Source organism: Onychostoma macrolepis, chromosome 13 (assembly GCF_012432095.1).
Source record: "Onychostoma macrolepis isolate SWU-2019 chromosome 13, ASM1243209v1, whole genome shotgun sequence".
In the NCBI taxonomy this organism is placed as follows: Eukaryota; Metazoa; Chordata; class Actinopteri; order Cypriniformes; family Cyprinidae; genus Onychostoma; species Onychostoma macrolepis.
In genome coordinates, this window is record NC_081167.1 from 17,676,590 (window position 1) to 17,699,675 (window position 23,086).

General features: G+C 37.2%; 2 protein-coding genes and 1 long non-coding RNA gene across 9 annotated transcripts in view; 1 reads left to right on the forward strand and 2 right to left on the reverse strand.

Annotated features, from left to right (window-relative positions):
• Nucleotides 1-34: 34 nt before the first annotated feature.
• On the reverse strand, nucleotides 35-8,644 carry ddx43 (DEAD (Asp-Glu-Ala-Asp) box polypeptide 43). Its single transcript, XM_058796606.1, has 17 exons — nucleotides 8,233-8,644; nucleotides 7,759-7,814; nucleotides 6,522-6,648; nucleotides 6,276-6,422; nucleotides 6,000-6,081; nucleotides 5,030-5,186; nucleotides 4,812-4,930; nucleotides 4,617-4,727; nucleotides 4,370-4,511; nucleotides 4,114-4,214; nucleotides 3,325-3,412; nucleotides 3,064-3,191; nucleotides 2,309-2,418; nucleotides 1,878-2,016; nucleotides 1,704-1,791; nucleotides 538-710; nucleotides 35-329 (listed from the first exon to the last, which is right to left on the reverse strand). The coding sequence occupies exons 1-16, from the start codon at nucleotides 8,537-8,539 to the stop codon at nucleotides 549-551; spliced, it is 2,064 nt and encodes a 687-aa protein (XP_058652589.1). The 5' UTR covers nucleotides 8,540-8,644; the 3' UTR covers nucleotides 35-329; nucleotides 538-548.
• Nucleotides 8,645-9,455: 811 nt separating this feature from the next.
• Nucleotides 9,456-23,086, reverse strand: part of kcnq5a (potassium voltage-gated channel, KQT-like subfamily, member 5a) — a 119,144-nt gene continuing 105,513 nt past the window's right edge. For 4 of the 7 annotated variants that reach the window (XM_058795361.1, XM_058795362.1, XM_058795363.1 and 1 more), the window contains 6 exons: nucleotides 17,375-17,483; nucleotides 16,059-16,190; nucleotides 15,669-15,779; nucleotides 14,150-14,257; nucleotides 13,053-13,182; nucleotides 9,456-12,422 (listed from right to left, as the gene is read on the reverse strand). In XM_058795361.1, the coding sequence (XP_058651344.1) occupies nucleotides 11,355-12,422; nucleotides 13,053-13,182; nucleotides 14,150-14,257; nucleotides 15,669-15,779; nucleotides 16,059-16,190; nucleotides 17,375-17,483 (1,658 nt within the window). In that variant the 3' untranslated portion in view covers nucleotides 9,456-11,354. Of the gene's footprint in view, nucleotides 12,423-13,052; nucleotides 13,183-14,149; nucleotides 14,258-15,668; nucleotides 15,780-16,058; nucleotides 16,191-17,374; nucleotides 17,484-18,189; nucleotides 18,199-23,086 lie in introns of all 7 variants that reach the window. The other 3 variants (XM_058795367.1, XM_058795364.1, XM_058795365.1) reach the window with 3 other exon arrangements.
• On the forward strand, nucleotides 18,734-23,081 carry LOC131552020 (uncharacterized). Its single transcript, XR_009273875.1, has 3 exons — nucleotides 18,734-19,665; nucleotides 19,866-19,987; nucleotides 20,729-23,081. It is a non-coding gene; the product is annotated as an uncharacterized LOC131552020 (long non-coding RNA).

The following is a 23,086-nucleotide window of genomic DNA, read 5'->3' on the forward strand; positions in this document are numbered from 1 at the left end:
TGTTGCTTAATACCATTCAATAATACATATTCCAAATAGTTTTATAGGCTTTTATTTGATATGCATTAAGCTGAACAAGACTGTTACATAATCTACAACTGGAGGTATTTTACCTCACATCAATGTAGGATAACAATAAAAAAAATACTGAACTGGGGGAAAAAAATCCTATTAAAGAAATATATCATGCATTCAAAATGAATCAGTGTTTCTTAAACATAACAAAACTTAAATAGTCAGTTACAAGGACTTTACAGGCTCTCTACAAATGAGAGGATTAACACTTTAAAAGCTTATGAATGAACTCCAGTGAGTATAGTGACATCAACCTGAAAGATACAATTAAAGATCAACACTACTGCTGGTACAACAGATACAAATGCTAAAAAGCACACGTTTGGTTAGGAAATATCTTGTAAACACCGAACAATTTAGGTTGAATTATGGTTTAAATCATCTTAAAAATTTGTTGTGAAATAAATTCTTCATACTGATGTTACTTGAAATGGCAAGATAAATTAATGCAACAAATACTACCTTTCAAGCAATCAGAACCGCCGATCTGAGCCTCCTCTAAAACTACCTCTCCATCCTCCCCCTCCTCTTCCTCCTCCTCCTCCTCCTCCTCTGCCTCTGGGCGCAAACATTGCTTTCTCCCTCTGGTGCTTTTCATAACGTTCAGCCATCAGTATCAGTTCTTCTGGTACATCCTAAAGAAGGGAAAAATGCTTCCTTTTATCCAGATTCTCCATTAGGATTTTGTACACATATACAGTAAACACACTAGACAACCTCAACAGAATGAGGCACTCTCTCTCTATACTATATATACACATAACAAAAGACAAATTTAACTGTAAAACAAATGACTTGAGACCTTTTACTGGCAAGAGGTTGTGGTGAGGATTCTGAAACATTGAAAAACTTAACCAAAAGAGATCTGATCAGGTGGTAGCGTGAGGAATAAGAGGTTTCACTTTCATCCAAACTAAGCATTTGACAAATAGATCTTTGAATCCAAACTTTGCAATGAACAGTTGTTTTTCCATACAAATGATACTTGGATTAAGCAAAAACTGGACCCACTGATCCCAAAGATGAAAAATGCTAATTTTAAACAAGCTTTGGTTTAAAACGGTGTTGGACGCAAAAATATTAATGTGAATTTGGAAAGTCTGAATTAAAAAAAAAAAAAAAAAAAAAGAGACCTTCAGAGAAATCCAGAGTTTCAACTGTACTATGTAATATGTACAATGGAAAATACTTTTTTTTTTTTCCCTTGTCATTTTATTTTTTATTTGCAGTAAACAAAGTAGGGGCCCATGATCAAAAAAAAAATATTGAACTACTTTAATTATTGGATTGATACTGATGACATTAAGAAGTCTCTATCAGATATGACATGGATATATTGTGCATCCCTACTGCAGCATTTTTTAGTCTAGATTTCTCCATGAGATTCACACAATACATACAAAGAGAGATGTGTCCCAAGGACTGTAAAGGGTTAACTAAAATGGTGAGAGACATTTCGGTGCATCCCTATTTTCATATCGTACACATAACTTACACGCTCACAAAGGCAACCTGTTGTAAGAAGCCTCAGATTTAACTAGTCAGACGGAGGTTAAGGATTTGCTTTCTTTGCAAAGCATAGTTCAACAAACATAATGAAAGGAGTGGATGCCTGCAGGTGTGATTACCTGACCAGATCTCTCCAGGATGGTGATCAGCTCAGAAGCTACTTTCCAGTCCTCTCTTGTTACCAGGGTTATGGATGCACCGGACCTCCTGAGTCAAGACATGGACTCATTTACATAAAGAGCCTGAATGGTTGAATCTGTCATTTCAGTCACACCTTTCACTGCTTCACTCACCCTGCTCGACCTGTTCTCCCGATGCGGTGCACATACTCTTCCACATTCCGAGGGAAGTCATAGTTGAAAACATGCGTGATGTCATGAACATCTAGCCCACGCGAGGCCAGGTCAGTCGCCACCAGAATGCGCACACGACCTTTGACAGCAACCACAGACAGGCAGATGGAAATCTCACAGATCAATTTCAGTTAAAATCTTAAGGGGCTCAGTACAATCGCTGACTACACCAAAAGTAGTCGTAGTTGTAAAGTATGCATTTTATACACCACTAGCCAAACAGTGTTGGTTTGATAAGCTGGAAAACAACATCGACTGAATGACTGAGTTTGGAACTATTTGTTTGTTTAAAGGAAAATGGGGTCAGCAGTTTTACAAATCGGGTGTTGTTAGTGTCTCAGAAATGACATATGTACTGCTCACTAACATACCATCTCTAAAGTCCTGCAGTGCCTCTTCTCTGTCACACTGCTCTCGGTCTCCATGCAGAGATTGAACCGCTGCACCCTGCAGACACAGGTCACTGGAGAGGTCATCGGCTCTATGCATTTGCAGGAAAGAGAAATCACAGTGAGAATCTGATGACTCAGACATTCTTAACCAGTTTTGCTTCATGGTTTCACATTTGATCCAACATAGTTTGGCATACAGTAATGTAGTCAGGGTCATAGCTTTTTTTTAATGGTTTTAGGATGAACGATACCACAAACAGCACCACTAGAGTAGAACTATTAAAACTATCCACATTACATAAGCAGAATTTAATCCAATTATAGAAATGCCAAGCACTAAACCATACTGTCAGGCTGAAAGTGTAATAAAGGACTTGTACCTAAGTGAGCATTTGGTTTTAATGTTTGCGCAACTGTTGAATGACCACATAAACTGCCAGTATCACAGGGGTGTGGAAAATAATTATGGCCACATATAAATGGCCACTCTGGCATTGGAGAAATGTGGTTTCATTTTCAGAAAAGAGCCGCATTTCCCCACAATCCTTTCAACTCACACCTTGCTCAAGCACGAAGACTGATTACGATCAAGTGATCATAATAGAAATTATGTTATGCAATACCATTTCAGTAGAACATGAATGTGTGCTTACAAAAATTCCTGCCATTTCCTGTTTTGTGGAATCAAACAAAGTTGAATCATTCTCATTTAAGTTTCGCTCTGAGAAACTCACTTTACTTTTTTCCCAACAAATATTAGTACTTTGTCCTGAGGCTCCATTCGGTCAATGAAGTCAAAAACGTAGGCTTTCTTTTCTTCCTCCTGCACGAACAGAACTGTCTGCTGAACAGTGTTTACTGCCTGAAGGAGACAAGAGATGCAGAAGGGGACCTAACTGGGGACTTTTAAGGAGGCTAAAAAGAAAAGCTGTATATGACCTGGCATTTGTATGTACCCACTATAAATACATACTCTGCTGCAACCACTCACTCACCGCTAGATCTAAGGTGCCCACATAAACCATCATGGGGTCTTTCAGGTAGGATTTGGCCAGCCGCCTGACACCTGTTGGCCAGGTGGCACTGAAATAAAAAAAAAAAAAAAGAGAAAAACAGATTAACATAGCAAAATGGCAATCATACCAATATTCAAACTTCACGACAGAAGATGAAATATTAGTCCTTATTCCGCATTTAAAGTTCAGTTCGCACTGCACCGACAGATGTCGAACGATGACAACATGTGCTTGTCGAGTGGATCAGTGTGTAACCCATTTCAGCGTCTGTTCTTTTTTTTTTTTTTTCTCTCCTCAGGCATACCACAACCTGGAAAACCCAGATTGATGTTCAGTCTGTGTTGTCAGGTAGTGAATAGTCTGAGAAGTGACAAACTTAAATTTAGTGATTGTCTGTGTTGGTTGGCGTCTGTCAATACCATGTGATTCAGCCGTAAAACTGACCTCCTCGCTTCTCAGAACGATGAGCTTTGTAAGAATCGGCGTGTGTCAGAAAGGCAGGGCATAGAGGAGCAACAATAATGTACAGTGTGTGGAAAATAATGTGTTTTTTTTAACTTTAAACTGCATAAACATTGCATTACACCAAATACACAAAATGTTTTTTTTAGCAACGTCATATGACCCCTTTAACTGTAACTTGGACAAAAATAACCCTTCATTTAATTTTTAGAGCAACAAACAATGTAATACAAAAGAAGTTTAAAAAAAAACATGTCAAAACCATCCATACACTATTCAAAAGAATCAAACCGCTGAGCCGATCACCTAGTCATAAGAGTTTGTCTGTCAGGTCGAATATCCAGAATGATTTTCATGATTTGAGGTTCAAAGCCCATGTCCAACATTCTATCAGCTTCATCCAACACCTGAAACAAGGGGGAAACCAAAAGACACAATTTTTCAAGACTCAAACCTATTTTTTTTTTTTAAATATATATATTTTTTTAAGTGTTCACAAAAACAATAATGCACCAAATCACATCCGTTACCGGCCCAGTATGCATTTTTGTCATTAATTTACCAGATAGGTGATGGAGCGCAAGTTGATGAGCTCATTCATCTGCAGATCATTTAATCGTCCTGGTGTGGCAATGACAATGTCCACACCACTGGTCACTACTTTAATCTGGGCCTTTCTGTCACCTCCTCCATAGATACAGATGCTACAGTAATGAGAGGAATTTTGAGCAAACAGACAAAGAAATCATTAAATTCTTAAATAGATGTGGCATAACATTATCATTTATTTAGGGTACTGGCTACAGCACCTTTTAAATCCTTTGTAGCTGTATTTGTTACACTCAGTTTCGATCTGGAGGGCCAGTTCACGAGTGGGAGTCAAAACCAACATGCCAGGGCCATCTCTCTTGTCCCTTTTTCTACAGTGTAAATACATAAATAAATAACTGTTTTGTTAATAAAAAGATCAAATGTGGAGCACTGATACTCTGGTAGACATGTACACTGGTTGCTGATCCATATGAATAAAGCCAGGAAGCAGGTAGGACAGAGTTTTGCCAGTTCCCGTCTGGGCTATTCCAATCAGATCTGTTCCTTTCAGGACGATGGGCCAGGCTTGTGACTGAACCATGAGACAAAATAACCAGGATTACATTTATCCCCACATATAAATCTTAACATTCAGACCAGAAGCAAACAAATAAATGTTTCTTTGGGGTACCTGAATGGGAGTTGGCTTTTTAAATCCCACTCTGACAATGTTTTCCATTATTCCAGGATAGTGAGCAAAAGCCTCCTCAAAAGTGCACACTGGATTGGGAATAGTTCTTTTTTCCCCATCTTTCAAGTCATCCACAAAGATGTTGTTGTTCTCCTTTCTGTTTGGGCAAAGAAGAGCAGGGGTACAAAAACAATACAAATATGCACAGTGCTGCACTGATACTCGCTCAATACTTTTAGATATTTTTGATTTGTACATGTCAGAGAAATAAATCTTCATTCATTGTCTTTTTGAAAGATGTGGCACTTCTAACTTATGCTATAACGCAGTGGTTCTCAACTAGGGGGCCTTAAGATGACTTCAATATGATTTAAAACAATTAAGATATTTCTTATTTTAATTTGCCCCCTTAACAACTCCTTCGAAGAACCAGGAAAAGATGGATATATGAGGTAGTCTAATTTTAAGTGTGATTTCTAGACTTGGAAAACTCATGTAAAATAAAATCTTAAAATGTTAAAACATCTGAAATTGTAATTGTTTTAATTTCAATTATTATTTTAGTTACTTTAAGACACAAACTAGAAGTGACCACAGGTTAAAATAAAACAAAACTAGAGCTACTGGGCTTTTGAAACTTGTGGACAGTGAAAAAGGTTGAGATTCATTGCTACAATGGCTTCTTATAATTAGAACTGGTATTAAAAGACAGTATAAGAGGCACATCAAACAACACACACAAAAAAAAGACACTGACAAAGCACTTTGCAAAGTGCATTGTTTCTCTCACTTAAACAAAAATAATGCTACATGAAAAATACAAATTTAAAGCCTTAAATACTAGCACTAGGATTATACCCAAGCATACCACAGTATATTCATCTCAGAGCATTCAGACGCACTGTTATTAACAGATAAATGCCGCCATCTGTGGGCTAACGTGAAGAAGACAAGGTGATACAACTTTTACCTCCAGATTTTGACTTCTTCTGCACTGCGAGCTGCCACTAATTTTGCTTCAATATAGAAATCCTTCTTGAGAGGGGGAAGATCTGCAGAAAACAAGATGACTGTTTAATCAGGTATAGTTCATATCTGACTATATATTTCATACAGTATATCAACTAAATTTCTTACTCTAGTTTAAATTTTAGCCATAAAGTGTGTACATAAAGTGTAAATTCACAGAAGAAAGTCATATGTGTTTGAAATTACAGGAATCTGAGGAATAACACTCCTGACACACCTTGCCATTTCATAGCTTCATATTTGTCCCGGTTTTCTCTAAGCGCAGTCCAGTCAATAGGTGCAGCTGATGGGGCAGCTGCAGCCGCAGCTCGTACAGCAGGAGCTGGCCAGCAGGAGTCATTCTGATAACCTGCCTTGCTGTTACCTGGAATTTGAAATGGAAAATGTCAAACCCAAAATATCAGTAATTAACAATACAATAAAATAATACATTACAGTAGCTTAGTGATTCCTGTGCTCTTACCATTTCCACATCCAGGACCTCTGACAGAATTCCCATGCACCAGATCTTCAATCATGTCTTTGGCTTTGAGCTGAGCATCACGGCTTCCAAAGACAAGTACCTCAGCTTCATTTGCACCACGGTTTATCTATCATACATCATTTAAACAGTATTTGTTAAAATACCATGTGAAAGAAAATTATCCCTTGCTCATTATGTTGTTCTAAGCCCATATGCCTTATTATTTTCAGAAAACAAAAGGTGAATTTTTAAGAATGTCCTCAGAATAAAAGTAAAAGAGAACAGCTTAAAGGCAGCTTTTCAGAAAATATTATGGATCTGACTATACTACTGAAACTATCTGATGAAAACAAAAACCTGAAGTGAATTGAGCTGGATAATGACATTATTGTCTTTTGTAGAGCTGCTTATTAAGTAATTTATGTACTTTGTTACGCTGACACTGTTATTGAACTGCAAAGAGCCATGATGAAAGTATTGCCTTTTATAAACCTTAATCATGTTAGATGCCACATTGAATTTAACATGGACAAAAATGAGGCTGAGGATAGACTTACAGTCTTCACAATGGCTCACTGTAAATGTCCAAATCCTGTAATTTACACAACTCACAAATGTCAAAGCAGTTTTATCAACCGATTTTTTTTTTTTCTGTTTCATCAGCTGAACAATTGAGCCTCATTTTCACTCCTGTCAGACATTAAATATGGCGCTAGCCTAAGAGCTACAGAGCTTCTTTATAGCTGAAATTGAAGTTGTTGTATAATTGATGAACTGTGCAACACTGACAGTTACTAAACTGAATCATCACTGTATCTGGGTTGAGATGAATAATGACACTATTTCTTCTGTAGAGTTGCTTTACAGCTAACATTTCAGTTCTTTCATAACTCATGAATTTAGCTGCTGTGAAACCATGTTATTGTACCTGCTATAAAAACAATAAATAAAAAATAGGCTAAATGTGACTTAACTTGAAAGGGAACTGTCTGTTCAGAACAAAAATATCAAAAATGCACTTATTTCCCAAGATGAAAGTGTGTAATAAGGGTTCAGGAAGAAATATGAGTAACTAAATGATTACATTTCTCATTTTTTATGAGAACGGACTATGTCTTGCATTTCAACAAGTCCTAACAGTTTTAGCCTGCTCAAGGTGTGACGGGCTCTAGGCATGTCTGAGCTTTACAAATGTTACTGCCAACACTTAATGGTAGAATTAGTGTAATTAACTTGCCTTTATCGATGCTCCACTGCCCTCTTCGAGCTCCCGAATTTTCGCACCACCTCGACCTGGGCAGACGAACAGAGACAGAAGTGACTTCCGCGAATCGGTTCGTTTGAACCGTTTTAAAACATGATTCAGTCATTCTTTAGTTTATGCAAAGACGTGCCATTAAGCCATCCCTATGCCATTTGGATGCTGTATTGTTATATTATAATTCTGTTCAATGGAGCTATTTAAAAATAAATAATGAATAAACCCTTGGTTCGCTACAAATCCTCTTACTAGTGCTTCACTCATCAGTTGTCGGCTCATGAGTCTGATTCGGCTTGACTCGAACCGACTGAGCCGAATATTTAAACGAATCGTTTTGGATTTTCAACCGATTCGTTAGAAAAACATCAGACATCACTACAGAGAGGGCAGAATTTGACAGCCCAAAGAACTGCTGCATTCATAAATGTTCAACATACACCTGTGTCTCACCTATTATTCTCCCGACCAAAGAGTTTTCCACATTGAGAGTTGTCGGTGATGAGCCTGATCTGTCTCCACCACCGCGACAGGAACGACTGTGACTGTTATTTTTACCGGCTGTTCCTTCACAAACATTGGATTCAGAGTCTCGATCCCTCCAGTTTCTCCATTGCTCGCCGCCGACACTCGTGGTTTCTCGGCTCCGCGCGCCTCTAGGAGATGGAGGCCTCCATGACTTTACTGGTAACGTTACTGTTTCAACGGGTAACGGCTTTGAAATCGCCACACCATCATACTCATCTTCCCAGTCCGACATTTAAAACAAACATATAAGAACACAACTTTGGATAATCGAGGCTTCCCTCCAGAACGACCACAAATCTCTGATCAGAAACTTCGACCAATATCCGCTCACGTGATCCCTTACTAAAATGGAACATGGCAACCGCAAGTCTTTTATCATCTTTATGCTGTTTTAATTAATGACTGTTTATTTATTTATTTGCTTGCTTATTTATTTATTAGTGGTATTTTGGTGGATGACGCTGTTTCAAAATGTGTACACGAGATGAATAATAAAACTATTAAATTATGCCGTTTTTTTTTTTTAAAGATATTTACAGAAAACTATAATTAAAGCCACCCATAGTAATTGATGCAGAACATCTGCTAAAAAATAAATAGGCTAGTAAGTAACTTTAAAAAGGGCTTTTGGAATAGAATAGGCTACTCCTTATATTAGTGCATTTCTAACTAATGCATGCTGGTTGTTTGCTTTCACAACACATAATAGGATATAGAACACATCAATCATATATATGCATTGCCTTCCAAAATGTATTTGAGGGAAAGAGAAAAGGGATCTAACTGGGCCCACAAACTAAGAGAAGGCACACACAGAAATTAACATCAAGCACACTAGGCCAAGTTTCAAGTATTTTGTTTATTTAAGTATTATGATGATCATAAATTTTCATTTTGCATTTTCCAATCCCAGAGCATCAACTCTGTTATGTGCACAATGATGAAATAAATTATTCTGAACGACAGAAAACGCTAACATTATCAAGCATGTATATTAAGGCCAGTTTCTGTGTAATAAATTATTTGATCTAGTGGTAAAACAAAGAAATGCTGCTTAAACTGACAGACGCTTTAAGTTCACAGCCAAACAGATAATGTGCAATTGTCAAAATATAACAAATTTCAATAAGAGTTCAAGGTACTGTGAATACAGAAGTTGTATAAATGTTTAATAAAATGCAAAAAGGCACCGTAAAACATTGAATTACAAATTAAAACTTTCAGAAAAGCAATAACAATCGTAATATTATTAATCATAATGTGTTAAGAAGACTATATTTCTGTACAACCCTTTTTCTGCATTTCAAGCATCAGTTAGTTCCACAGCTGTTGACATTTTCTCAGTTAAATTCTCAGGTGCCTATATTATTTACCTCAAATCTAGAGCAAAATAAGCATCTCGACTATCTCTGGATTATAAATCTTATTTAAAGCATATTCATGTTAAAACAATTCATCACATTTGCAGGTTTCCTCTACACATCTGAACAGTTGTGCTTCCAATTGTACAGTGCCAAAAACATCCTCAATGTACACCTCAGATGTTTTTAACAAAAATAAAAACAAACAAAAAAAATTTAACAGTTAATCATGGTTAGTCTACGTACACATAATGATACACTTTACATTCTAAGTTGTACAGACAAGCATTTCAGCTAAAGCACTTATTGTACCATTCAGAAGCATGGAATAAAAAATGTAGAACAAAGGTTACAAAGCTGAGGTTTAGGTATAAGACGCCTGCTTGCTACAGAATTTAAAATAAAATAAAAAATAAACAAATACAACAGAAATGAGATATTGCCGCAATTCCAATAAAAATTTGACAAAGATAACTTCTGATTATATGGATGCAGGTTACAAAGCAATCAAAATACATGTAAAATTTAATTACAATCATTAGTTATGATATTGCAAGTGTGATTTATTGTCAAAATGAAAATGATTCTTTTTACATTTTAGCAGCCAAATATCCACATGAGGACTCGGAATTAGAAAAATCAGAAATCAGTGCTTTTCAAAAAGCCCGATTGTCACAAATAACCTTCTCACAAGACATTACACCTAAACACATCATACTATCTCTTTAGTAAGAACATTCAGCTTTCTTCAGATGCTAAGACTCTCAGGTTTTAAAGGACATAGTCAAATTAAGAAAGAATATCTCTGTGCAGGCTACAATGTGAAGATGGATTTGTTTCTGAGTTTCTTCTGGAGTTGCTTGCAAACCCTGCTTGATTGGCTGAGGTTTGCATAGTATCACAGATTAACGTGGTTTTGGACCAAGACCATCGTTTTTTTTCTGCTATTCCCCCCGCAATTTCTTAACACATGCAAATGAGTGGACTGCCAAACATTCAGAAGGAAGTGAGAAATGAATCCTAATGCTGAGTGAGGGAATATTACTACAGGTGCATACGCACTTCCAATTCTATTTGCTGTTGCTTTTTAAACATGCCGATCCCATGCGAGGCTCATTCAGTACCATAACCCTTCATCATTTTAAAGGAATATTATAGGTTCAATACAAGTTATGCTCAATCGACAGCATTCGTGGCATAATATTGATTAACAACAACAACAACAAAAATGCATATAGATGCACATACAGTATACGGGTTAGGGTGATGCACTCACAGTGAAATTGAAAGGGGCCAATTTTTGGACGATTTAAAAGCAGAAATGTAAGTATATAAAATTATAAGATTCCTTCACATGGTTACATTCACACACTTTTCAGTCATTTATGGTGTTTATGGAGGTAATAAGCATTATGTCACAAACCTGTCAATTGAGCTTAACGTATATTGAACCCAGAATATTTTTTCCACAACAGTTTCTTGTTAATATAAATTATCTTTTTTGATAAACTGTCCATGCATTGATATGTATGTATGAACATAAACGTATGAACAGCATGTCTTCTTCTTTTGAAAATTAGAAAACACATAGAGCGTACAGGACGCTCCATTTCCTTTGGAAAAGAAGCACATGAGGGACATGAGGTTGTGTCCAGTCTCCACAGTGAGGTTCCTGTGCTCCGGGGGTTATTCGAGGCATACGTGAGGCAAGTTATGGGACTCAGGACCATCTCTTGGTCCAGCCTGGCTGGGAGACGGCCCACTGGCTCCTGTCCGTAGCAGCTCAGAAGAGAAGGTCGTATCGTTGCTTTGTTGGTGGAGGTGGAAACGGTCATCCTCCGAGGTGTCCACCTCTTTGTCATTGATGAAGAGCTCCGTATCGCCCCAGTCGGCCAGCGGCTCGCGGTCGCTGGACTCGTTGTTGCTGCTGCCGCTGCTCTGAGTGGACAGGCTGGGATGGCAGTCGGCAGCAGTTGGTAGCATGAGGTTCTGGGCGGAAAGAGACTTACCGAGCCCACGCTCGACTTGTAGCGAGGCAGCTGTTGTGGAAGACATGAGCATAAGAGGATCAATGTCAAGGCTCAAGTGTCTTCTCCACGACCCATCTTCCTTGGGGTTACGTTCGGGCTTGTCCCGTAGCTGTACCGTGCTTTGAATGCTCTCGGCTTCCCTGTCCGACTCATCCTCGGTTTGGGTACTCAACAGGCAATTGCTCAGACACTCCGCCCGGCTCTCCTGTAGCGTCTCTGGGATAAGGCTGGTAGGCCGACTTTGAGGCGTTGGTACCATAGGTGGGAGCTGAAGGGTCGATGAGGTTGAATGTACTGTTGGGACCGGCCTGGTCAGCTCACTGAACCGCTGGTGACTTCTGGAAAGGTTGTTGGGGGTGAGAATTGGAGGAGGGGACGCTGGGTAGAAACTGTCTGGGCTGGAGGGTTGGTTGTTTAGGAGAGGGGAAGGTGAGAAGGAGGAGGCAGAATGCGGGTAACCGGTACCCAAGTTGAGTTCACTAGGGGCCAGAGCAAGATGAAGACCACGGTGCAGGTTACTGCTGCCCGAACGAGACACGCTGCTGCCAGTAAGCTGGGAGGAGGATGACAAATCCTTGCTATGGATGGAGCTTTGGTAGTCGGAGGTTTGATCCAGCTCGAACAGGGGCAAAGCAGACAGACCAAGCATCGAAGAGGAGCCTTTTTGCAACACTTGTCGGTATATATCCAGTAATGAGTCCAGCTTTGACTCAATGGACTGTACCTGTATTATATTAGAAATAAAAACGTCACATTGGATTTTTCTGAATTTTATGCTTAAATATTGTAAATGTGTGCAAGTACACTACTGTTAAAAGGTTTGGGGTTGGTAAGATTTTAAAGCTTTTGAAAGAAGGTTGCATTTATTTGATCAAAAGTGCAGTAAAGACTAATATTGTGAAATATTGTAACAACTTAAAATAACTGTTTTCTAGTTTCATATATTTTAAAATGTAATTCATTCCTGTGATGGCAAAGCTGAATTTTCAACAGCCATTGCTCCAATATTCGGTGTCTCACGATCCTTCAGAAATCATTCTAATATGCTGATTTTGTGTTCAAGAAAACTTCCTATTTTTATCAATGCTGTAATCAGAAGAGCTGCTCAACATTTTTGTGGAAACTGTGATACATTTGTCTCAGGATTCTTTGATGATTAGAAAGCAAACACAGCATACAACCTCTTTTGTAAATTATAAATAATTTAACGGTCACTTTTGATCAATTTAATGCATCCTTGCTGAATAAAAGTATTCATTTCCATCCAAAAAAAAAAAGAAAAAAGAAATAGTACTGACTCCAAAACTTTGAACAGTAGTGTGTTTCATTAGACCATCAAGTTAATATGGCTTACTTGTCTCTCAACTTTACAGACACGACCAAGCATGCTCATGTCATGCTCCAAGGATTCTCCTTCTGGGAGGATTTTCTCCCTGCCTTTCCTGTCTACTGAAATCTGGCCCTTTCCCAGGATCTGATCCACCCTATAAGGAAGAAAAAAAGTTTTCTGAGCATACACGAGGATGCACATCTTTACACCGTTGTTCCTTGAGCTCGAGCAGGGAACAGCACAGCAGAATAAGCCTGGACTTTGGTTAGTGAAGAAGAAATGAAGTTAGTGCATCACCATCATCTGCTTTTTCTATGTTAAAAGGAGAGAAGGAAAAGATGCTGATTTAGTTTTGTAAATGTTATAAGTACATTCAGTACAATTGAGAATTCTGTTCTTTACATTCTAAATGTTACTTGCTGTATGTAAGAACTGGCTGTATCTGATCTACCTATGCTAAAATATCAAATCCAAAATGATAAACCATGCTGCTGAGAAATCCCTAGCGAGCAAGATTTTTAGCATAATGTAGTAATGTACATTTTCAGGTAGATGTAGTCTATGATAATCCAGGGTCTCCATGCAAAAAAAATATGCAGACTACAGTATTAATATATTCTGGATTGCACATTTCAGTCTGTGATTCTCTGTGTATTTTGTCAGGACTGGTGTTAGAAAAAACATACTTCCTTGTCTCTCTTCAAATCTATTGTGCAAGAGCAGTTTGAGTTAAACCAACATCAATCAGCTGAACCAATCAGAGTGTGTGCTACGCAATTAATTTAATCATCTCATTGGTTGAAAAACATCACTATTTATTAATCACCTTGAAGTCCAATGATGAAGATAATAAATAAAGAAAAAAATAGAGGTCTGTGATTCCTATATATCAGTAGCTGTTCTCAATGTGGCCTTAGCAAACTTCCAAATGACAAAAGCTTTAATGTCTAAATGTCAAGATATGACTTATTTACTTCAGCCCCTTAACAAAACCCTAAACCCTATGGATAGTTTTAGCTAAATACTGTACATCATCACCATTGGACCCCATTCACAATATGAAGTGATTGAGGTAAGTACAGCCCCGTGACTAGCCCCCCAGCCTGCTACAGGCCTCTGACCCAGCGTGCTTCTTCTTGCTTTGGCTGTAATACATGTGTAGAGAAGGAGAGGAAAGGTTCCTGGCTTTGGTGCTGAGTGTCTGATGTGGACCCACAGCTGTGGCGAGTCTAGATGAGAAAACATACGGGGGTCAAGTACATTTTTAAGGTTGTTCCGTCAAGTAAAAGGGAGGAGAGAAAAGGCTGAAGAGAAGGTACTTATGGCACCATCACAGGATACTATTACTACATGTGATTTACTAATACATGTTAATGATCAAAACAAAGGTCTCAGTAATCTAGGTTAAATTCTTAACTGTTGCTTCAAAGTCAGTGTTTCAAAGTCAGTCACTGAGGTATCTGATATTTAAGTAAATGTTAGTTAGAGATGGTTGTTCAAATCAGAGCTAGCAAACAACTATTGATTACACACGTGTTGATTCAAGATATTAAAGAATAACAATATTTTAATATGCTACTTCCATGCCAGACAAAATGTTGAACAAAAATCAAGCTTTGGGACCCAAATAATAGGGAAAGCTGTGAGGAATAAAACTTAGTACTATACACAGGCACATTCAATCTAACGCCATGCACTGCATCACGGTTATGCTGGTTTAGCATTGCCCAACCTTGTTAAACAGGGAGAAAGTTCTACAAGGAGAAAAATGGAGGGATGAAGGATTAATTGAACAGAGCCAAAAGCTTGAGGCGTTGGGTCACTGACACATCACAAACATGTCCAGCCTTTACTGCAAAAATACATATTGAAAAAAAATTATTTAAAAATGATATATACACACACTACCATTGTGTGTGTGTGTGTGTTTGTTTGTTTGCTTTTGAAAGATGTCTCTCATGTTTACCCAGGCTACATTTACATGATCAAAAAATAAAAACAGTGATACTGTAAAATATGATTACAGTTTAAAAATTTTCTATTTTAATATATTTTCAAATGTAACTTATTCCTGTGATGGCAAAATTTTCAGCAGCCATCACTCCAGTCTTTAGTGTCAAATGATCCTTCAGAAATGATTAATTCAAGAAACTGATGCCAAACTTTTCAACGGTAGTTTCTTCTTATTCAGTATTTTTGTCTTGTTTTGCATTAAACATATCTAAACATCCTTAGACAAGACTGTATAATAACTTTAGATAATATAACTTAAATTAAGATGTATTACTTTGTATTTCTGTCTCACAGACAAATTGTTTTATAAGCATAAATCTAACAAAATATAATGTTTATGCTTCAACAAGCAACTTTGCCAATTAGTTTTGAAAAATAAACATATATTCTCTGAAAACAAATTTGAATATCTTACACAATTTATCTTGATTTAAGGATCTTTAGATATTTTATTTATTTATGTCATTTTTAAGTGTTTAGCCCTTTAAAAGCTGAACTGCTGTGATGTTGATGTCCAGAGGGTATTGGACACTGGAGATTTAGACACACGGCCTCAGCAATTGACTCTGGATTCTGGATGTTTCAGAGTTAAAATAGTTTGGGGTGGGGGATTGTGGGTCGGCTGACCCTGGGGCAGAGTGTTTCCTCTTGGCCTGGCTGTAATACAAGTGCAGGGAAGGAGAAGAAAAGGTCTTGGCTTTGCTGCTCAGGGTCTGTGGACCCACAATGGTGTCCAACCTGAATGGGAGAGTGCAGACAGGGAGATAAGACAGACACGGACATGTAGATGTAGAAAGTGTGCATAAGAAAACAAACCAATTGAATTATTTTCTGTACAGCTTTCTGTAAATATGTATTTGTGCTAACTGCATTTGTTAATGTGTATTGGTGTGTGAGAAGTTTATGTAAAAAAACAGGAAAACTGTGAACAGAGAAGTTATAAATGAATTCGTAACTTTTAGTCACATGTTCACTTGAACATATTTTCACCACACAACAAGGGCTGGTTAATCTCACCTAGTCTGGAGACTCTTGATACGACACAGCATATCCAGGTGACCAGCAGAGTATTGCTCAATCACATCTTTCACATCATACGGTCGAAGTGTCTCCTTAAACTTCTTCTTGGCCACATGGAATTTCATTATCCTGTCAACAGTGAAACAAGAAACAAGACTCAACTAACTTTTGATTAGAAATTATGACACACAGGCATATGCAATAAAATTAAATTAAATAAAAAATAAAATTTGCAGTTTAAATATATTTAAGATGTGTTTATTTCAAATTAAAATAAATAAATAATAAGATACATTTTTATTAAATGCATCTTGAATTAAGTTTATATTTCTTACTCTATTGGAAAAGTGTCTAACCCTAACGATGCACAATTTGTAATGTTTCAACCGTGAACTTTAAAATTTCATAAAATAAAACATTTCTAGTTATATTTGAAGATATATCTATAAACATTATATTATGTACATATGGAGTCAACTCCACAAAGCAAACCTCTTTGCAACTCACAAATAAACAAGCCTGCAAGTTGTGCACGCTTGCGCAGAACCACTAGAGGGCAGAAATGAGTCACAAATACCATAACAGTTCATAACCCAGAGAAAAAAACACGATCAGATATGCCTCTGCTTTAAAAACAGTTTATAATAATATTACTCAAGTAAGGCTCATGTTCTAGTAAAGCTATGTGCTACAGATGACATTAGCTGTGAAAACACAGGTATTACCACAGGCACACTGAAACCTAAACCTATTCTATGCGTGATGTTCTTCTGAGTGAAGGTGAAAAAGCAAATATTGACACAGAGGGGAGCAGATTTCAGTAATCTGTTTCTGTAACGTCTTGCAGATTCAAGCCCCTGTGAGTTTTCTTTCTGTCAGATGAGCTGGTGTGTAAGCAGAACTGACTGTGAACATTTCTATCCGACACCCTGGGAAAGAGGAGTGGGACAAATCTCAGCCCTCTTGGAAGTGCCTAATAGTTCAGAGCGATGGAAGTGAAGTGACCTGAAGCAACACCAGTGGCCTGTCCCAGCAGGAGAGAGACAGCAGTGATGATCTAACCTTGATGCCTCAATAAATAAGGCAGTTTTCAACTACAGTGTGAATTCTTCAAGCTTTCACTAGGGGAGAACAACGCTCTCTGGGAAGTCAAAGTAAGTAAGTAATATTTATTTCTATAGCGCCTTTCAAGTGCAAGTGTCACAAAGTGCTGTACAACAACAGTATACAATGAAGAAATAAAAGACATGACAATTTAAAAATTAGACAAAAGCAAGTTTGAACAAGTGAGTTTTCAGCTGCTTTAAACTCACCTGACAGCCCTGATCACTGCCTTTAGTGGGGCAGAGAGATCTTCCACAGTCACATCACAATGGCAACCCTTCTCATCAAAAGCATCATCCGGTCCAAGATTTGTGTCAGCTGTGAGAGAAAGAGAGAGAAAGGAAAAGAATCTGAAACATAGCAAGCAAAAACATTTTTACAGCGGATCCTCAAAAAGGCTGAAAACTAAACTAGGCTGAAAAGTAGAGAAAGCCTAGGGCAGATCAATACAGCTATGAATCAAAATAGCATTCAAAGCAAATCTTTCCCTTGACCCCCAGCACACTGACCACAGGCCACTCCACTGAGCTTTACTGCATAAATACTAGAAGGAAGTACTGCTGTACTGACGTATCACATTAAGCTGAAAGGCAACAAAATGACTTTAGGAGTCACAAAAAGTGTCAGTTAGATGTCTCAATGTCACTGTATTTAAACAAACAAACAAAGTGAATCATAAGCAAAGAGAAACAGGTAACAGACTAAATATTTGATGCTCGTAGAAGAGAATAAATTATTCCATTTAAACTGTGTGTGATGCCTGACCCCATCAGCAGTAGCAGTGCATGACACAGATAAATGGCAAAGGATGTGAAGCAATTTCTCTTCCTCAGCAGTGACTTATGGGTTATATACAGTAACCTGTGGTGTATCTATAGTGTGTGTTATATAAGAGTATGAAGCCAGAGAGTGGTAGCACAGCAGGTATGAGATTCATTTTGGGTTGATGGGTCTCATACAGAGCTGGAGCTCGATCGCTGCTGCCACTGAGATGCTACTTTTGCAAAATGTGCTTGTTAGTGATCGGGCACTTCTGTGAAAATGTACTTGATTGGGAATGTTACAATAAATCTTATGGTACAACAGATTGTTGCAGTGTTGGAGAGTGACTCATTATTTAGTAGCATGACAACTGCAGCTTTTCCAGCAACAAACTACACTGTAAAAAAAAGTCCGTAAAAATACAGTACAATATACCGTAATAATTTGAAGGAATTTTCTGTATTTGGTTTTTACAGGTGTTTTTCTGTATTTTTTAAATTACGCTTTGCATTGTGGGAACAAGAAGCTCAGTCGATTATCGGCGCGAAAACAGTGCTAGAGCAGGCGCCATTATTCACGGAGATAGTATTGGTCAAAATTTCATTTTAAAGTCAGATTTCGGGTTTGGGGAACTGTTCTTACACTTCCGTGGTAAATTAGTTTTTGTTAAATGTAACATAAACTGTAACTTTAACTTAGTTGCTGTCTAGCTTGTTTGGCAAATGAATGTCGGAGCCGTCATATTCAACATTTTCAGCACACCGTCACATCTTACTCGACGACGTGGAGGTAAGTTACTTGTTACAGTGTTCTCACTTTTAGTTTTATAATTAGAAGTTAATTAACTTTTTAATTGTTGTTGCGGTGTATTTGTTACTGAGCGTGTCGTAAAGCATCGGCATATTAACGTTACTGAGGTGAAGTTAGCAGCTGTAAGAACGTTAAATCTGAGGTACAATGTGTTTAGAGTACTTTATGCCTTCAACAGGAGCTGGCAGAGTAAATGGGTGCGTTTACATGCACCCTCTTAATGCGATTATGATGCGATTTTGGCTATATTGCGATTAATCTTTACCTCATGTAAACGCAATACTTCGATCTAAATAATACGATTAAGCTCATAATCACAGCAAGCATAATCGTATTAACATAGGTGGCATACGCCGATTTTAATCGAAATACACAGGCATGTAAACACCTTAATCGCAGTATTGCAGCTCTGACCAAAGTGCGCATGCGCTTGTGACATATGAATAACGTGACACGCACCTGTAATAATACGGAGATTAGAAACGATGGAGGGGAAGAAAGCATCGCATTCTGAGGAAAACACAACAAGCTGCCAGCAGTCTCTGTTCCTTACCCTCATCCAGAAACGGCGAGTAGAACGCGACGGCAGCGTATAATCAAACTAATTCTATCACATTTCTATGGCGCCGAAAAAGCGTGGAATACAGCCATACAAAATCATTATGCATTAGACGTAAATAAATTAAAACCGCGACCAACACTGCTCTTTCTTATTATTCGCTAAGAATTGTGGTTAATTTTTTTTTACTGCCATTATTCACATACCCCACTGGACTTTTTCGGCGCCATGATAGAAATATGATGGAATTTGTTTGCCTATACGCTGCCGTCGCGTTCTGTTCGTCCTTTCTTTTGTTTTCTTTTCTAATGACAGGTCTAATTGCTGCTGTACTGTACACCCCAAGCACCCCCTGCATTCTTATCATGGGTTTGTATTCTGTTTTATTTATTAACTGTTCATTATTTTATTTACCATTAGGCCTGTTCAATTCTGACAAAAAATTAGTCATTGAGTCATTTATTCAGTTGACTTTTGTTTGTGTAGGAAAGATTTAATCAATGTTTGGAGTGGTTTTCTGAATTCACCATGTGTTTTTTTAATTTCTTATTTGTTACTGGTGATTCCAGATTGCTGTCATTCAAGAAGTTATCATTTCCTCCCATTGTGGCTGAGCTACACATTCTCTTTGTTTTATTTTAAACATAAAAAATCCAGAGGAGATGGCACCTACGCTGGAATCCATACAAATGTAAGGAATTTGTGTAATGAGACTGTGTATAAAGCATTTTATTGTGTTGCTGTTTAGTTGAAAATAATCAAAGGGTTAGTTCACCCAAAAATGAAAATTCTGTCATTAATCACTCACCCACAAGTCATTCCAAACCCATAAGACCTTCGTTCATTTTTTCAACACAAATTAAGATATTTTTGATGAAATCTGAGAGCTTTCTGACCCTTCATAGACAGCAAGGGTCCTTACACGATCAAGTCACAGAAACGTAGTATAAGGACATCGTTAAAATGGTCCAACAAAAATAACTTTATTCAATGATTTCTTCTCTCCTGGGAGAGTCTGCTGCTATTAACGAGAGTACCACAACGCATGCGTGTGCGTTCATTTGCCAGTAAACAAAGTGCAGCGTCAGCACCACCGTGGGTCAGAGAGCTCTCGGATTTCATCAGAAATATCTTCATTTGTGTTCTGAAGATGAACGAAGGTCTTACAGGTTTGGAACGACATGAGGGTGAATAATTAATGATAGTTCACCCAAAAATGATAATTCTGTCTCTTTAAGTATATCGTAAAACATTATTGACAAGATCACATGACAGATGCAATTGGAGACCACTGGAAATGCAAGTTTAGCATTTTATAAACAATGTTTGAACTGGAAAGTATTTGTAATAGCAGCTGATAATTCAATCTCAACCTGTTCTGCATGTTACTCTGTACTTCACTTTCATTCATTTAGTTTCTTGTCATTTCCAGTCTTCCTGTGAAGAAATCCTGAACGAGGGTCAAAGGTTGAGATGATGGGAACCTACGCTTCCAAGACTTTTAGAATCCATGTACAATTTGAGCTTTTTTCAGATCTCAACATGGAACTTGGACTGAACATGCAGAAAAAAAGGAGTTTCCACAAACTGGCACATGGCAAGAGATACTAAAAGCACACAAGTTTAGTTTAGTATAGTTGTATAGTATAGTTTCACATTGAAATGTGAGGCATGAGTGCAGGAATCTTTGTTTTTTTTATTTTCAAATGCTGTACAAGAAAGTATTTTTTGCAGTACCATGTCAATTGTAGATGCAGATAATTTAGCATGAATTAGAGGTTAGTAATCTAACTTAAAGGTTTAGTTCACCCAAAATGTTATATGAAAAATCTTGTTCCAATCCTGTTAGACATTTGTTCATTTTTGGAACACTAATGAAGATCCTTTATAATGAAATCTGACAGCTATACCTTATTGGACCTTGAAATGGTAGTTGTCAATGGAGGGACAGAAAGCAAAAAATACTAAAATTTAAAAATACTCTTTGTTTGTGTTCCAAAGATGAATGAAAATCTTATGGATTTGGAACGGTATGAGGGTGAGTAACTGATGACAGAATTCACATTTTTGGGTGAACTGTCCTTTTAAATAATATTGTGTTTTTCTATGCAGATGTTAAATGGTGTGAACACTGGAACATTTCACTTGACTATTGACTGTAAGTCTATAGCAATTGTTATTAATGACAGCCCTGTCTTTGTATTAATTTATTTCCCCCATGTATTTGAAAATATTTTGAATCTTGACTGTTTCACAATGAAGTTTATCTTTGTGACCACTATTTGGAGCAACACCAATATTGTACATGTTAAGTACCTGCTCATGTTTTCTTTTTTCTGCATGTTGCTGTTTAAAACTAAAAAGTGTTCCACAATACAAGCATTTTCAGTGGTGCTTTACACATTGTTAAATTAATTGATGTAATAATATTTTTGTCTTCACCTGTTTAAGGCAAATAAAAGCTACTGAACACACTTTTAAGAATGTTTACATGAGGTAAAAATAAACCATGTTCAATGTGTATATATTGTGCTGGATTTATTTGCTACTAAAGATAGGCCTATGCTATAATTTTTTAGAAATTTCTGCATTAAGGGTTGTCCGTTTATGGTACAGAAGAAAATGTAAATCTACAGAATTTTCCGTTCTAATGTTGAAGGAAAATGTCTGTAAATTTAACAGAAAATGTCCTGGTAATTTTCTGCCAGTACATTATCCGTTTTTTTACGGAATTTTTTTTACAGTGTAACTTAAAAAGTTACATTTCTGCATTTTATATCACATTGTTTGCATAGTTGGCTTTGCTGGATAATTAAATGAAATCTAAAACTAGCATTTGGAAGTCAAATTCATTTCAGTAAATTAGTTTATTCAGTTGGTTCAAATGTTCATCTATGCATCTGATGTGTAGAAGTCCCTTCTTGTGTCATGAAACAAACATTCAACCTGTTTTCTATGTCTAAATGCATGTTATTGATCTTATTGTGAAAGATACATTCATGTATACTTAGAATTTTTTTTATTTATGTATTTAATTTTTTTTAAAAATAGCACAGCTCAATCTTTAGGCGAAAAACGTCAGACTTCTCTCTTTGGTGATGTTTTGTGAACTTCTCCAGTCTTTTAGTCCATTTAAACCCGTCCCTGTAAACTCACGTTAATCTATGTAGCTTCTGCGATGGGGCCACATGGATACGTGGTTTAAAATCACTGTTTAACATCCAAATATTTTATATGCAACTTCACTACTTCTGATTGTAAGCAACATTCCAAATGAAGCCCTAACAAGGCCAACGAACAGATTAATTTTATTTTTTTTTACTAAACTATTTCCCGTTGTTTTATTTTCCCATGGGATCATGGGTTGTCAATCCTTTGTGACTAATGTACAGAATTCTGTCAATACTGAAAATCCTCTTATAAACAATGTCTCTATCTCCACTTTCGCTCTTCTTCCCTGAGGGGCATTCTGGTGATGGGAGCATAAGCCAAGGTTAACTAGTGCAAACAGAGGGTCCCATGGGAAACCATGTTCTCCCACTGCAGCCCAATAGTGTTTGTAAATCATGTCTTTAGGGACAAGTCCAAAAAAACAATACAGTACGTAGGGAAAGACATATTCTTGTTTATAAAGGGTCAAATGGTGTCAAGACTAGCAGATAACAGCAAACATGATCTATAATTATTTTTAAAATTAAGTCTTTTTTTTTTTTTTTTTTGTGAAGCAAATAAAACCACAGGTCTGATTATCAGCAATGAGAACTTTCCTAACTCTGCTTCTATTATTACA